This window comes from Mixophyes fleayi, chromosome 10 (genome assembly GCF_038048845.1).
Source record: "Mixophyes fleayi isolate aMixFle1 chromosome 10, aMixFle1.hap1, whole genome shotgun sequence".
Lineage (NCBI taxonomy): Eukaryota > Metazoa > Chordata > Amphibia > Anura > Limnodynastidae > Mixophyes > Mixophyes fleayi.
The window spans coordinates 5,010,696-5,028,104 of NC_134411.1; the positions used below are offsets into that span (position 1 = coordinate 5,010,696).

Below are 17,409 nucleotides of genomic sequence, written 5' to 3' on the forward strand. Positions count from 1 at the left end.
AAAGCTGAAGAGAAATACATGCTGACACAAGGGACAGGAATGACTTCATTCATGCACAGAACTTAATTTCTACATCCACAGCAGAGAAAATTCAGTCTCATCAATAAAAGACCTAAAAGCTCAAGCTGTTTTTGAACATAGTACTGAGATGTTAAAATTTCCCTCTGCTTCAAACATGACCACCATTGAATTTTTTTTTTTTTTTAATCAAGTTCACCTTAAACAAACTAGAGGCCTTTTTAAGGTACAATTGCCTCCTCATATTTTACTGGTAGTTGGATATACGATCAGGGAAGGGCTGGCAAATTGTAGCCCCAGGGGAAAGACTTGACTCAGCAGCCTATTAAGAACATTTTAAAAGGGAAAAAAATGTGACCGCCCCGGGAAAGGGAGATGCCCCCCTGCCCCTGCTGTCAATCCACAGCTGAAGTTTCTTCTCAAATGGGAGATCATATGTATTCTGCTGCCCCATGTTCTCTGCCCAACATTAGCATTACAGTGACATATGGCACATGAAGTGCTAGAGGGGGGGTGACGCATATCTTGAAGGGACTTCAAGGCAAGCACTGTTAGATACTCCGATGGTAAGTGTACCTAACCATCGTTAACATTTAGGCAGTTATGATCCCTTGGCTATTATATGCCTATTTACATTACAAAATGGGTGTTCACAAAATTAGACTTCTCTTTTAAAATCAGAGGTGTTTTCTTGTGGACAACTGCAAATATTTAAATAGTCAGGCTAGACAAAGCCTAGAGCAGGGTTTCCCTAACCCAGTCCTCAGGGCTCCCCAACAGTGCAGGTTTTCTGGATCACATGTGACATAATTAGGACCACCTGTGGATCTGTTACAATGTGTCAGTCAATAATGAATACACCTGTGCTCCAGCAAGGAGATATGGAAAACCTGCACTGTTGGGGAGTCCTGAGGACTGGGTTTGGGAAACCCTGGCCTAGAGAGATGTCCTGGTGTAATGTGTAGAAAAATTAGCTCGCCTGAATTTCAAGAACACTGCAGGCCACTGCGTAGAAGTGCAATAACATCATTCTCTGAAAACAGTTTGCGCTCTACATTATACATTTAATAAAATAACACTCTTTAATTATAAGAATACCTTATTGCCACTAAGTTGATGCTATTTTTTTTAACCAATTTGCTTTCCTATAAAACATATCAGGCTGTCAAATAATGATTTACAGACACCACAGTGTTAATCCTATTTTAGAGTTGGCAAAGGTTGAAGCAGCTGATACAGCCCCCTCTCAGTCTCTCCGATGCAGAAAGCTGGCCGTTTGTGCGGGCGGATGTCTCCTATATTCATGCGCAGAGTGATCCTGCACATGTCCAGATGGCAGGTAACATGGTGGCTGGGATGGAGGGTGAGAACCACAAGTACCTGGGAGGGTGTGTATGGAAAAGTGCAGAAAACAAAACAAAAAACCACACAAGACCCACTCTATGTTCTTTGATAAAGCTGTCAGAGTACAAAGCACCAAATGAGAGGGGGAGGGGGGGAAACCTTGGAACACTGCAGAAGTTTTAAAGTGCTAAAATGCACCTGGCTTAAATATTTTCTTTCTGCTGACAAAAGAATGTTATTTTGTGATGTCCCTATATATTCTTTACTGGCTAGGGAATTATAAAATATTTATCAACATCATAAATAATTCACTGCATGTTCCTTAGATCATATAATGGGCTATGGTCAGCAAATGGTTATACTGTAGATAAATTATATCAATTTAAGTATCACACTGAAATAATGGTTCTAAAACACTATGTATATCAGATTGCTGGCTCTACAGGGAAGTTGAATGATTAGCTCTACAAAAAATAGAAAAAAGGGCAAAAAAATAGCACATTTCCAACTGCAGTGTGCAAAGGATATTACAACAAAAAGGGTCTATAATGCTGACAGCATAGAAAGAGGAGCAACAGTCAGTAACAGAGACCTGGAAATTAATTGCTACACCCAGATATAGACAGCCAGAGACGTGAGGCAGCTCAGAACCTTGTCAGGAGCATCTGGCCCAAACTGCTGAGACACACATCCATGGCTTTAACGTTATCAATTTAGAATTAGGCCCTGAGTCTGCCTCAGTTCTCTATGTAGAGCCACGATCACACACACACACACACTGTCCTAAAGGCAGAGGACATAAAAGGTAAGAGTGTTTAGTAGACAGGAAGGACAACAGAGAAAAGACAGCAGTGTTTGAGAGAAAGATTAGGAGTCGGGGAATATATGCCTACCTTCTTGGAAATCTGAAAGACAGATTTCTAAATAGTGGTATGGGAGGAAAACAGAAGAAAAAAAAAACAACAACAGATAAGTGAGGGGGTAGGAAAAAAATAAATTATGTCTAATTATGACATTACTGAATTCTAACCCCTTCATTGATGGACTGTAGCGATTATCAAAGAATACTACATTAAAGACATCTTGATCTTATCGAGCACACTACAAATTATACTGAATAGGGCAGCATGAGTATCCTGAAAAAATTCCTAATACTAAAACTGACAATTTTGAAAGGTATAAATCGGAAAAGTAATTGTATACACAATGTATAGTTTAACTTCAGAATAATCTAAATAAATGCAGCCTCTCTAGTGAAAACATTTGCTCTATTTGCGCAGGCATTTGTTTGAGTTCAGCTTTGATTGCTTACCTGCGTACAAACTTGGATGTGAACTTGCTGAAGAGATTACCGGTTGCCCCTCGTCGTCCCTGGCTATTGCCAGAAGGAGAGGCCGGTGTAACGCCTCCAAACTGCAGGTTCTGCTGGTCCCGAGCTTGGCGAAGCTGACCAGCATGAAAAGTGCTCCTACTGGATACTCCACGAGGGAAATTGGTCCTCTCTGTGGCAGCACTGCTGATGTTGTGAGCTGATGGAGATGCAACAGGGACCCTTTGGGGGGCTGTGCTGTAAGGTGTAGAGAGGAAAAATATAATCCAGATTCTTGTAAATATTGTTAAATATATCACAAAAATAAAATTTACAGTGCTAGATTAACAACAAAATAATCATATATAATAAAGAGAAAAATCGAATGACATTATCACAATACAGTAGACTGCTCTAGTCTTCGATACCTGTTCCAGGTATGAATCTAGAATACACAAACAAGAAAAAGAACACCAAAGTATAGTATTATCAATTATTTCAAAACAGTAAAGTGCTCAAACTAATCCGCATATCAAATGTATAAATCATAATAGCTCATCTGAAGTGCTTGCTGTCTTCATATACTCAAGCAACAAAAAAATACTAGGATAAAATATTGCGACCCAAAACAGTAAAATATTGAGCAAAACAGCATCTTTGTTATGGAAATATCCTGTTTCACTATATGAAGATAACAAGCACTTCATAGAAGCTATTCTGATTTATACATTTGGCATGTGGCTAATTAGATTGAGAACTTCACTGTTTTGAAAGAAAAACTGATAATATTACACTATGTTTGGCGCTCTCTTGTTTGTATATTGAACATATATTGGAATCAAAGTACAACAAAAAAATAATTACACTTTTGTACTTCTGTTAAATCTTTTTCTCAAAGATCATGGGGTGAAACTGGGACCACGGACCATAGAAATTCTTCACTGAAACCTGGGATCCTTCCAGAAGGGCAAAAGCTCGATTGATCTTGATTTTCAGTATGAATACAGACCGTGAAAGCGGGGCCTCACGATCCTTCTGACTTTTTGGGTTTTAAGCAGGAGGTGTCAGAAAAGTTACCATTTTCAATGAATCATTTAGAAAAATCAATGGTTTTTTATAGGAGCTGTGAAACTACAAGTTCCAGCATGCTCTCTCTGGCAGGTCTACAACTACTACATAGGTACAGGGGTGCCCAAGCCGGCTCTACAGAATACCAGAGGGCTGATCATTGCGGCCCGTGACCTGCTCAGAGGACAGTGGCAGTTGGGGAGTTGACTGGGGCGGTACACCTGTCAAACCGTAATGCAGGTGTCCTAAGGCGAGCTCAGGGAGGACAGAAACCTCCCGTGGAGCAGAAGGGCAATATATTTCCCTTCTGTTCCACGGGAGGTTTCTGTCCTCCCTGAGCTCGCCATAGCTAGTATCTTGTCAGCATTTTTCTAACACAGCTCCAATATAGGAGGGACAAAGACATAACTTTTGATGGAACAAGGAGAAATGGAACTTTGTCCTTGCTACCCCTAAAAGGCAATTTAAGTCAAAGGACAGAACCAGAGCAAAAATTGGGTGGGTGCCCCCCAATGAAAAACGATTTAGCACACAAGTACAAATATCTCTAGTATAGACTGGGTGACCCTGGAACCAAGGGAAGTTTCCTAAGCAGTCCATATGGGAGGGAATGCTAAGAGCTTACTGTACTCAATTTTTTTCAACTACCATCTCTAGAGATGCAAAAAAACCTTTCAAATTGTAAAACTTTGTGAATGTATGGACAGAAGGACCTCGTAGCTGCTTGGCACAGTTGTTCTCCTAAGGCCCCATGATGAGTCACCCAAGAAGCACTCAATGAACTGGTGAAATATGCTCTTACATTTTCAAGAACAGGTTTACCTGCTCTTATGTAATCCTGTTGAAATAAATTACATCCTGCAATCATTTACTTGGTTGCTGTCCAACTCCTCTCTTGTGCATTATAGGGGACTAGGATCTTTTTCTCTAGCTCAGCATGGTTTCCACCACGTTACCCAAGAGGCCTTGAGGATCTTGGATTCAACAACCAAGTCATTAAAACCAATCAAAGCAAATTCTGATGCCAGTGTAATTATGCATCCCTGATGGAAACCATGAACTTCTTGGCTCGATAGGTCCGGTCTTAGCTGAAAACACACTGATGGACTTGTTGCCAGTTCGAAAATCTTCCTTGGCCAATCTGGAGCTACAAATATTCCTAAACACCTTCGCTTTTTATCTTTTTTGTAGAACTCTTGGTAGTATCGTATCATAGGGAACAGGTAAACCAGTTGAATATTCAAAGGAACCAACATTGCAGGTACTAGAAATGCTTTTGTGTCTCTTGTCCTTGAGCAATGGTGGTCTAGATTGTTGTTCAACTGATATCATCTAGACATCTGGATGACTCCATTTTGATACTATTTTTAGAAACATCTGTGAATTAAAGGACCATTCGCCTGGAGGTAGAGCATTCCTGCCGAGAAAGTCTACCACCAAGTTCTCCACTCCTGGAATGAATGCAGCCGAGATTGTTGGAACATTTAGCTTTTCTCAGCGCATGTTCCCTTTGACTTCCTTCATCACAAGTGAGCTTTATGGCTAATGTATGCTATCGCTTTGGCATTGCTGGGTTTTCATCAGCTTTTCTCTTAGAAAAAGCTTAACTTTCACAAAACCTTTTAGCTCCAGAACACAGATTGGTAACTTTGTCCATGCCTCGATTAGCAGGTTGTCCAAATAAGGGATGACCAACACCACTAGCTCTCAAGGAAGCCGAAAATGTCACAATGATCTTTGTAAAGACCCATAGTAACTTCACTAGACCGAATAGAAAGGCCTGAAATTGAAAATGCGGATATTGGATAGCAAAATTTAGGAAGGCAAATGTGACATTCCCAGAATTGTAATTATGCATCCCTAATGTTCATGGGCACCATTCGGCTTATTACGAATCTCAGAAACTCACCTTGAACCCAACAGCACGAAAATGAAGGTCTTTCAGGTTCTAAATTGTTTGGAAACAATCTGCTTTCTGGACTTATGAAAGGTTGCATAGAATTTCAAGCCTTTCTGGGACTGGAATGATGACCCCAGAGAACACTAAAAAAATTGATGGTCTCCAGAGGGGATTGTCTACAGGAAGACCTGTTACAAAAAACCTTCTGGGAAGGATGCTTCAGAAGGTTTATTATGTAGCCCAGATCTAATATGCTTCTCACCCAGGTGTCTGAAGTGGAAATGATACACTGATCCCTGAAGGACAAGGACTCTCGCCACAGGAGGTTCCAGGTGGACAGAGTGCCAGACGTACTTCTTGTTTTTCAGGTGGTTTGGCGGCTGGACTTTTACACAACCAAGCCTGTCTTCCTGTTTGCTGTCCTCCACATGGAAGAATTGGCTCCTAATATAAGCGCCTTTCAATTTAGGTGCATTAAACACGACGGAAGGCACTTCTTCCCCGTGACCTGACTGATCATTTTGTCCAGTTCCGAACCAAAGAAGACTTTGACTACGAACAGAACGGACTCCTGAGTTATATTGGATTCATGGTCAACCATTCATGCCTTGAGCCAGAGTACTTTGGGCTGCTACAACTGAGGCCAAAATACTAACGGCAGTAAGGCCATCACCTACTACAGTGAAGACCCTCAGAAATCTGATTTGAGCATTTAACAGCTTTAATATAACCCTGAACAAAGCCAGAATTTGTCTGAGGGATGCCCCAGCACCCACAAAAAGAGATTTCAAGAAGCCTTAATGTTTTCTATCCGAACCATCTTTAAGTAAAGCAGTAATTAAAATAGGAATTGGAGTGGTTTTAGATAAACTTGCAACAAAATAGGGACTGCAATTTTTCCCTATCCTCTCTGGAAAGTCGGCAAAAAGCTAGAATTCTGCATGAGACCTTATATCATGTTTGCCCCATGATTCGCCCCAACAGCTCATTTGATCAAGGAAAAGAAATGTATTGTTTTTTCACTTTTAAACAAGGACGGTTCAGGAGACACAGTGTCCTGAATATTGAGGGTGTGACATACAGCCCTCACTGTGTCATCAATCCCTTGTCTAGAGGAGTCTTCATCCAAAAACGACTGTCCGATTCTACCAGTCCCTCATCTTCTTCCTTAGAGGAAAGGTCAGAAACCTCCTATGACTTCCATAGTTTGCAAAACCCTCTCTAAAGCTGAGGAAGGCGGTTCTTATGGGGTAAAGGGGTGTGAGGCCCGAGAAAGTGTCCCTGCAGGGACTGGATCCAAAGCAGTTAAATTGAGAGTGGAGATTGAGGGACCATTATCCTCATATAGTCCCTTGGGACAATTGACCAGCTGAGTAAGCTCAGCAAAAGACTTGGCTAATGATTTACAGGTTCCACCAGGTTGCCACTACCACCTGCAGGGTCTATCCACAGCGGACGGTCTTCATCTGCACAAGGCGGGAAAAGGTGATTCATACCAGACTGTCCACTAGGTATTTTAGAATGACTTATCACCATTCTGACACTGAAGCAGATAAGCTCTCTGACAGCTGCAAGTGTAACTAAAAATTAAAAAAGGACAGTAATAAAATAAAAAAATAAAATTAATTGTATCCCAACCTTGGTGTAGGCCACACCACCTTAAGCACCCTGCTCCTGTGGGACTTAAAACAACTGACAAGATCCCATCTAGGGAATATGTTTCCAGTGTTCCCCAACGAACGCTAGAGATAAATTATACTGCAATGTGAATGAAAAGAGTCAAACCAGAGGGGAGATTCCATATATTTGCTTAGTAATAGCAGACAAAGGTTCTTCCTAAACACAACTTTAGAGAAAAAAGTGTGCACTGTTACCCGTTTTCAAACGGAACAGCAGCAATAAGGCTGCAATGGCAGCAAAACAACATTAGTTTATGCTGGCTTCAGATAAGCATATGTTGTGACTTCCTTGTTCTAATAAGCTTGCAAAAGGGCATTTACAAATAGAACTAAAGAGAAAACAGTTGTGATATAAACAGACCAAAACAAGAAAGTTACAAGGAAAAAAAAAAAAACACTGTCGAGTATCATTTACACTTATTTTACAGATTCTCTATCACTTCAGTCTATTCATCTGAAAGTACTAAAAAATCACCCTTTAAGTGGAAAAAATATAATTTCCAGACATCATGAAAAAACTTTCATAAATAGCATTTTTTGGGGGGAAATCTGCAATATTAAAATTATGGAATTGCTAAACAATGTTACCTTAAATTGTAAATATAATTCTTCCAAAGCAATAATTTCGTGTATAGACTCTTGCTTAAATCATGCATTGCTAAATACCCAAAAATTTCTTGAAATCAACTTGTAGCATCATTCTACAACATGCAAGGAATTTCTGGATATATAAGAAACTTATAGCCAAAAGGATAAAAAAATGTGTCCTCAAAACAATTGTACCCACTTACTATTATTGTTTAGTGCTTTTGGATGTTATTTATGACTTATGTCAATTTATGCACATATGTATAAGACTTAAATAGAATTGTGCATCTTTTTCCCCTTTATAAAGCTTTACGGGATGAGAAGTATACATTATGACCATTAATTGAACTGTATTTTTTAAAGGATAAAACAAACTACTACTGTAAATTTTATGCTGGCTCAATACTAGAAAAAATCCAAACAATTTTGATTAAATTTATCACAAGCTGAGATTTGGGGTCTCATGCAGCTGCAAGAACACAACTTTGGTTTTGCCAGATCTTTATTTCATTTACCTATAATACAGAAAAAAGCACAAACCTATTTGTTGTTAGAAAGCTTATAGTAAGCATTATTTTGAATATTTCTACTGGTAAAGTTTGTTTTGTTTTTTTAAATAGTAGGAGTGATATTTTGCAACAATTAAAATACTAGGGCAGGATACAGAAACTTCAGAAATACCAGAGGAATCTCTTCCAGATGCAGATCATAAACACAGTTACTAGGTGTGGACAAAGATTTTGATGACATACAGATTATTTCTTCCGATCACCGGAGTACAATCTCAGTAATGTACCAAGTGCACTACATATTCAACGTACTTTATATATGAATGATTTGTTTTCATATTCCCAATATATTGCATACAGAACGATTTTGGTATTGTGATGCTATGGATTATAGATATTGAGCTTAAATCTTTATCAGGTAACTGCCCAACCCAAATTTATAATTATATTTGTAGAGACTTTTCAGTGAGTATCTACCACCTGTGTGATAAACCAATTAAAGGGATTTGGACACTATACATTTAATAGCAGTATGTCCTATAAAAGGCACAAATCATTCTAACTGAATATATTAAAGTCCTAAGAATTATTTGTAGTCATGTTTTCCACCAGACCTAATATTGCACTTGCCTTGGTCTGTCACAGTTGCCCTCCAAAGAAGGTGTGGGTTTTGAAGGATGCATAGAGGTGGACATGGATTTCTGATGCTGACGGGTCCGGGCTGAAGTGGCTGGGGCAGAAGCAGTGGAGGCACGGGAACCAGGCGTGGAGAAGCTGGGTGGAGGAGGGTGGATATGGAGATACAAAACAGGATATGGATGCACACAGCAACATAAAGGAAAAAGCAAGGTAGGGAGGAGATTTTCAGCAACAATTTTTTTTTTTTTTGCAACACATGGATGGAATATAGAGCACAGAAAAACACAAAATATGTCTCTGTAACCTCTTTTGTGTTATGTCTTGCTAATGAATCTGTCTTAACCACAACAAACAGAAGGAGATTTATGGATAAAACAAATGGACAACTTGACCACTATGAAAAAATAAGCATAACAGATGCCAATGTGGGAAGACAAATGCACTTATTTGGGGATAGCAACTGGGGTACACATTTCTGCTTAGCAGAGTAAATAAGAACCAGACAGGCCAATATTTCTCCACAATAATTCAAATAGTGTCGCTGGTTGGTCACCCGCCCACTTATTCTTGCAATTGTCTGAATCTCAGTAATACTTTGGTGGTTGGGTTTCCTTATTATGAATTATTGACTTATTGCACAAGCTGTTTGACAATTATGCATTTCTTAGTACTTGGGGGATACGTATTGTTTGCAGTTGGTGTTTTTTTTAAGATTTAGTACTGCATTGTTTAATTTGTTGTAGGTTTACTGAAAAGTGCAAATAAAAACAATTTGATTTAAAATAAAAAAAAAACAAACAAAGTTAATAATAGGAATCCCACGGCAAGTTCACAATCTCTTGATCGGGGTTACCACTTCATAAGACACTGAACTTACAGCTATGGGTTACATTTCTAAGTAACATACTTCAAAATTGGGTTCTAATATTTTTCAAGGTCAATGAGTCAATTTTCATTAAAAGTCTGCCTTTTCTTGAGCAAGGGATATAATACAAAAAACTGTCAATTCATCCCCCATTCTTCCCAATTGAAGATTAAAAAATCATTATGTTTTACCATTCATTTGAACAGTCAATGCATTTTAATGGGAGTAAACCCCCACTGAAATGCATTACCCATAGAACTTAATGAGAAAAACTCTGGAATGTCAGCACTGCATGCGACTGGCAGGACACTTGTGATTGGATGAACTGCCCCATTCAACATTATGGGTCCGGTGGCAAAGCAAGGAAATAACACCGTGGAAATTTTTCTAGTGTATCTGGGCTGACAACTTACAACTCTCTGGATTGCCTGACAATTAGTTGTCAGGCAATCTAGTCTGTTTGAAAGCTGCAAGATTAATTTTAGTGATTTCCATGGTAATATTTCAAATGACCCTTTTGCAACTTTACAATACAGAAATGTATTAATTCTGTCATCGTTAAATGTATATATGACTTGTTTTTAAAGGGTAATATGCTTGGCGATTTACATGCCAATTTGCCTTTAGAAGATTAGGGGGTAAATGTATCAATCTCCGGTTTTGTCAACTCGCAGTAGTTCGGCGAGATGACAGCTAAAATTTAAAGCGGCGCTGCCTTGTAAAGGGAAACTTCCCTTTACAAGGCAGCTCTGCTTTAAATTTTAGCTGGCATCTCGCCGAACTACCGCGAGTTGACAAAACCAGAGATTGATACATTTACCCCTAGGTGAATTACAAATGGTCATGTAAATAAAAAAAAAAATAGATTTGGTCAAAATTTGATAATTGACCTTTTTAATTACTAGTGTGTACTAACATATCAAAGTTGAGCTAGAATGTCTAAAAGAGGTTCAACTCAGGAATTGACAAGTCATTGATGTTCCAATAATCCAAGTTTACAATAAGCAGAAATAATGAAAATGCTTCTTACCTATCCTTGCCATTCTGGACTGATCCAGGTCCAAGGTTGGATCTCTCTAGCATGGGGGAATTGCGACTACGATTGGTACCAGTGGACAATACACTGTTCTGTAAAGAGCAGAAAAAACAAGTGCTTTTAAATGGATAATAAGGACCCAGCAAATGAAGTTGTGAACTCATCTGGTGACTCTGGGAATTACAATGGCAAAAGTACTACATCAATGGCAGTTAAACAACACATTGAATTGTGTATTGTGGTCATTACTTAAATTATTAAAGTTGCTCTTAAAAGGAAGGAACTTTTCTGTACAATTCTGCACAATTAAAGCACACACACATTACAATCTAAACAAAAAATGATAAGGAGTTCCTCCTAAAACTTGCATGAAATATTGCAACAAAGGCTCCCTGTGTAAATTTTCAATGACACATATGAAACTCCTCACCGTAGATGGAGTTGGAGTGGTTCTCTTTCTCTCCAGTCCAGATAAGGGACTTGGTGGCACCCTAACTGTGCTGCTGGATTTGCGCCCACTCTCTCGCTCCTCATCAGGCCGCTTGTTTTCTGCATTGTTACTTTGGGTCTTTTTAGAGTAGGAATTTGATGTGGGGATGACTGGCCCAACTGACAAGAAAACAAAGAAAAGAAAAATGACAACATATGTATGTCTACTGCAATACGCATGCTATTTTAGAATAGATGCAGCAACATCCTACTGGGTCTTTTCATTATGTACACTGACTGCGACAATATAGGAAACCATGAATAAGCACAGATTAAATAAGGCAGCACTCACCCTGGTCACTGAGCCTCCTCTGCTTGGTATTGGCAGATACACTTCGGTGCACCTTGTGAACAGGGGAAGGGGCTGTGCTGTTGGTGATGTCTGGAGGGGGTCTTGGCTTTAAGGTCAGGTTGTCATTGTCCAACTGAGGAAAATAGGACAAAAATAGAAAATAAAGGTTATGCTTGTTCCAAGTAAATAACTAAATAAAGGCCTGGGGAAATGGAAGAAAAATACTCTGCCTTTGCTACTTTTACTTTAGGGATATCACTTTTGATTGAGGCATGCTGCTTCCAAGATACAACTAAAACATGTTTTGTTATGTAATGTTAGCACACAAACTATTGATACATTCTGCATGCAATACCATGGTCAACTACATGGTTTGCTGTTAACCTACAATGACTAAGGAGAAAATTCCCTTCTTCTGAATGCATAATGTATTGCGAGGGAATTATTGAATGATATTAAGTGTACCACTTGCATTGTGTTAAATGCTCATTATATCAACCTCTGTCATACTAACATTTCATTTATTATAAATTTCCCAAAAGTTAAGACCATAGGAAGCTCATCAGTTATTTCCAAATTCCCACTGAATTAACACTTTCATTTACTTACTAAAACTTTGCATTTCAATGTACATATAGGCATCAATGACTGCCCACATCTCAAACTGTACCTCAGATGACTTGTATCCAAGCAGCAGGTAGGTGGCCATGACCTCATTATATTTCTGGCCAACAAGAGACTCCTTGATTTCCTCCTGAGAGTAGCCCATAGTTACCATTAACTCTGTATGTATAAGAAAAAAAACCTCAACTTGTAATTAATGATCAGAAATGTGACAGAAATCATGTACTTGATCAAGCTCTGATCATACAATAGTAACAAATTAACAAACTAAAAACATGGAAGTATAACTGTTACAAAAGGAAATTGAATAGTCCACTTTTACAGGTAGCAAACAGATTCCAGACATAACAAAACAACTTTAAGTAATGTGTTAAGTCTAGAAATTTTTGTTAACTATGCTTTTATGAGCAAAACGGAAAAAAACCAGAAATGAAACCTATGCAAAGGCCCTGGAAAACCACCTTGTGACTCCCAACTGGCGATAGAGCAGTGCTCCATAAAACTCACTTGTCATTTTATAATTCTTTCCTTAACATCTCTGAACGTAGCACAAGAATTGCCTTGTGTCAGCACGTGCCAGACTCCAATGTAAACACTTCTGCCTCCTGCCCTTTAATATGTGCAACATTACATTTCAATTCAGACTCGTTCCACTTCTAAGTAAGAATACCATGTGGTAGGCATATAGCATGTTTATTTGTCAACCCAAGAAACATGTCCACAACATTTTGAGAACCAAAGCCTTTCCTCCAGAGATTCAAGCACATAACTGTCTTTTGCAGAACCCAATTTCTCCAGGCCCATGCCATTTCCAAAATGTATTTATATTTGCAACAACTGTAGTTCACCAGCTCTAAATGATTTGCAATGTTCCAAGGTGAATGAAAAGGGGGTAACAGCAGCAAATGCAGGGTAAGTTCTGCAAGAAATAGATTTAGTAGTTGCCATTCCAGAGGGAATGAGATTAGTTACTAATGAAAATACATTGAGCACATCTCTCAGCTGTTAATACACTGCTTCTCATGCACGCCAGGGAGAAACTTCACACAAGGCAGTCTGTCTTTCTATACATATAAGTCCATCTACAACTATGTTCCAACAGAGAAAAGAATTATGTAAAGTGAAAAAGTCAAAGTATTTGCCTCCTCCTCAGGGTAAGGCAGTAAGATGTACTGCATATGTCTGTTCATTTGATCACACTTCCCACTATAAAGCAGAACTGTGTCACAGGTATAACACACACCTCTCATAATGTGCATTAAGCAGTGATATGTAACAGGTTGCAGTGGCTGAGCACGCACATGTTCTTTCTGGGGAACTTCTAACTCACATTTTCCACAAGTGTGGTGTGAACCTTATTCTATTATCTTTGTTTCTGCTCCAATTACAATATGAATTGTGGGATTGATATTTCTACTATTACACCAATGCAATAAAGGAGATTTCTGCTAAGGACATGAGACCTCTATGAGAAGCTTCTTTATATAAATAAGAGGGAAAAAACAGACCTGTCCTTCTGGGATCCTTATAGTCTGGAACTGGCTCAACATATGGTTTCAGCTCATCATCTTCGTGTCCCACATTCATCCAACGATCCCTCATGATTTGCTAGGAATAAAAACAATCAAGCTTTAAGCTTAGCTGCCCACATTTTAAAGTATTTTCCAAGGACACTGTCTATACATGCACTACAAACCAAGTCACGACTTGCTTATAACTTTTATTTTACATTTTAAATACAGAATCTTAAAAAAAATTCACTGCACTAAATACACAGAGAATTGCATTCAATATATAGGTTGATTGTATTTATACTGTGCAGCTGGACAATAATAAAAACAGGAAAATTTCCAGAGACCAATCTAAAACTTGGGATACTAGGTACAATTGGTAACCATGATTAAACACTCCTTAGACACTACCAGAGGTTTGTCATAACACTAGATTACGCAGTACTGTAATATCATGTAATGCAATTTTGTTTAAACAAATTACACCCTTCTAATTTGTGGCTCATGACTCCAGCTTTAATTAAAGGGACAGTATACTGAAAAATCACTTATTCTGTACACAATATTTGCACTAATCCATAGCAACCAGACACTAGATTGAAATGACTAATTTGAACTAAGCAGATAAAAGTCAATGGGGTTCTGTGGTTCAGTGCAAATTTGCATCTAAATTCAATATTCAGTAAACGAAGGGTGTTGCCATATTTCCAGTAATTGTTAATTCAAAAGTAAAAGTAAAATCAAGCTATTTTTTTCATGCAAACATCACTCCGCACTTAGTCCACTAGGTTTGATTGACAATATTCATGGAAATCCTACACAAAACAAAATATAGAGAGAAATAAAAAAAATGGCACACCTAAAGCAGCATTGTGACTAGAAAGTGCAGTGCACAACTGGTTCAAGTTCTTCTTGACAAGCAGAAAAAAAAAAAAAGGGATCATCAGAAATATATTCCTCAATTCTATTACTGCTACTATTTACAGTAGCAATGGGCCGTTTTACCCCAAATGTTATTTCCGTGACATGCTCCAGAGATCCAAAATTAATATTAAACGTCTGCTTAGCCAAGCTTAAGAGTAGATGAGATGTAGGTGGTGGAGACAGAGCTGAAAAGGTGATGACAAGTTGACTACAACAGCATCTAAGGAGCAACATCTGAAATTTATCACCGAAACAGGTTACAATTACCATTAAATGGCTTTTCTTCAACCTCAACCATATTGACTAGAATAAAACTGTTTGCTTATTTTGAGGCCTTGCCAAAAGAAATTCATGCTTTTTATTCTAGTGGCTGGATAACTGAAAACCCTGTACCATGGACGTCCATAAGAACAGATTGCAGAAGATGCATAGTATGGCACCTAAGTTTCTAACCAAATTTAGTTTACACTCATACTTCCTATGCAATGCCTACCTGTGAAATGAAGGATTTAAGAGCCTTGAAGGTAAACAAAAAGAAAATATATCTCAAAATGTGAGGGACCAAGAGCCCTCCTAAAAATCTTCTGTAAAAAACGGGATTTATACTTACGATAAATCTTTTTCTCTGAGTCCATCTGGGGGACACTCCTTAACCATGGGGTTGAGTCGGGGGGGAGTAGTCTGGCACCCAAAGAGTTAACTTTTTTCAGCTGACAGCATATCAACCCCGCCAATTCCCCACATACCTCAGTTTGATTACTAAAGCCCTAGGATGATAGGCCAATCAACCAAGACACACCACTCAACAGAGGGGGGAGTGGAGGTAAAAGAAAACAACGAAAAGACGGGGGGGACCGCAGTGTCCCCCAGATGGACTCAGAAAAAAAGATTTATCGTAAGTATAAATCCCGTTTTCTCTTACATCCATCTGGGGGACCCTGCTTAACCATGGGGACTTACTAAAGCAATACCTCTGAAGGGTGGGACCGCTCTGATCTCCTTGCACGTAGGACACTACGGCCAAAGGAGGCGTCCCCAGACGCAAATATATTAAATTGGTAGAATTTTGTAAAGGTATGGACAGAGGACCAGGTGGCTGCCCTGCACAGCTGGTCCGCCGTGGCTCCATTACGAGCAGCCCAACATGCCCCAACCGACCGGGTAGAATGGGCAACAATACGCTTCGGCACAGGGAGATTAATACGGACATAAGCCTCCCTGATAGTCAGGGTAAGCCATCTGGCAATAGTTTGCTTAGATGCTGGTCATCCCCGCTTGGAAAAGTCAAATAATACAAATAGAGAATCTGTCTTGCGTATCTTTGCAGATCTCTTAACATATATACGTAATGCCCTCACTACGTCCAAATATTTATTTGTCTTTGCTCCAGGAGTCTGAGGCTCCTCTCTGAACACTGGAACAACTATATCCTGATTAATATGGAAACCTGAGACCACCTTAGGGAGAAAAGACGGAACAGTCCTTTAAACTGCTCTATCCTCATGAAAAACCAGATAAGGTTCTTTGCAGGATAAAGCTCCCAGCTCCGAGACCCTTCTGGCCGAGGCGATAGCAAGCAGGAAGACTGTCTTCCATGTCAAGAACCGCCACTCTGCTGAGAGTAGAGGTTCAAAGGGAGGCTCCTGCAACATGCTAAGGACCATATTAAGATCCCAAGGCTCCGCAGGATGCACGTAGGGCGGCTGGATGTGAAGCACTCCCTGTAGAAAAGTCTTAACATCCGGAAGCTCCGCCAGCCGTCTGTGGAAATACACTGACAAAGCAGATACCTGAACCTTTAAGGTTCCAAGTTTAAGCCCCGCCTCTAAACCACACTAAGAAGGCGCAAAATCTAGCCAGACCAAAGGTTTTAGAATTGTAAGACTTTTTCTTACAACACACACACACACATACATACATATACACACACACCAGATACGATGGTAAATTCTGGCTGAAACCGGCTTTCTGGCATTCAGGAGTGTGCCTATTACACCCCCCGAGAAACCTCTCGCTCTCCACAGACTGGATTCTAAGGCTCTGCCATTAAATTCAGCTGGTTCAGCCTCTGACGCAAGAACTGTCCCAGGGTCAGCAGATCTCTTCACAGCCTTACTGGCAGTACCAGAAAGACTGGACGATCCCCCAGACTGACTCTCCACGGGACCCTGTGGGGCAGGTTTTACCTGCAGCCCCAAGGCCTTGTTAGGACGTCCCCTACCAGTGGATCCCTTGTTCTTGCGCAGAACTCTGGGACCTTCCTGTCTTTTGTTTGGTTTTTGTCCAGCAACCACCAGCTGAGGACTTACCTCCTCCACTGGTATCTCGAACACGGGAATGCTCTTATGGGGTGGAACCCTGCACAGGGTAAGGTCGCGAAAGATGTCACCATCTTTCCCAGCAGCTTCAAAGACCTGGCTACTGACAGCCTCTTGTCTGACAGGATCCTGCCTATCCACTCCATCTAGGACCTCAACTTGTCCTGTGGAGACAACATTCTGCTGCGTACGAAGTCCCTCACTAGTCTCAAGAACCTCATTCTTAGACAAGGGATTCTCTGTGACCCTTTCATACTCCAGAAGTTCGGTCATAGACTGAACGACCAGTCTGGCCT

The 17,409-nt window shown here is 39.7% G+C and overlaps 1 protein-coding gene across 7 annotated transcripts in view; it reads right to left on the minus strand.

The window, feature by feature from the left end:
• MARK2 (microtubule affinity regulating kinase 2) overlaps positions 1 to 17,409 on the minus strand; it is a 150,868-nt gene that overhangs the window by 16,017 nt on the left and 117,442 nt on the right. For 2 of the 7 annotated variants that reach the window (XM_075187707.1, XM_075187706.1), the window contains exons 10-17: positions 13,869 to 13,968; positions 12,407 to 12,519; positions 11,737 to 11,869; positions 11,386 to 11,564; positions 10,950 to 11,047; positions 9,046 to 9,189; positions 2,675 to 2,929; positions 2,256 to 2,282 (exon numbers count right to left, since the gene is read on the minus strand). In XM_075187707.1, the coding sequence (XP_075043808.1) occupies positions 2,256 to 2,282; positions 2,675 to 2,929; positions 9,046 to 9,189; positions 10,950 to 11,047; positions 11,386 to 11,564; positions 11,737 to 11,869; positions 12,407 to 12,519; positions 13,869 to 13,968 (1,049 nt within the window). The remainder of the gene's footprint in view (positions 1 to 2,255; positions 2,283 to 2,674; positions 2,930 to 9,045; positions 9,190 to 10,949; positions 11,048 to 11,385; positions 11,565 to 11,736; positions 11,870 to 12,406; positions 12,520 to 13,868; positions 13,969 to 17,409) is intronic. The other 5 variants (XM_075187709.1, XM_075187708.1, XM_075187712.1 and 2 more) reach the window with 3 other exon arrangements.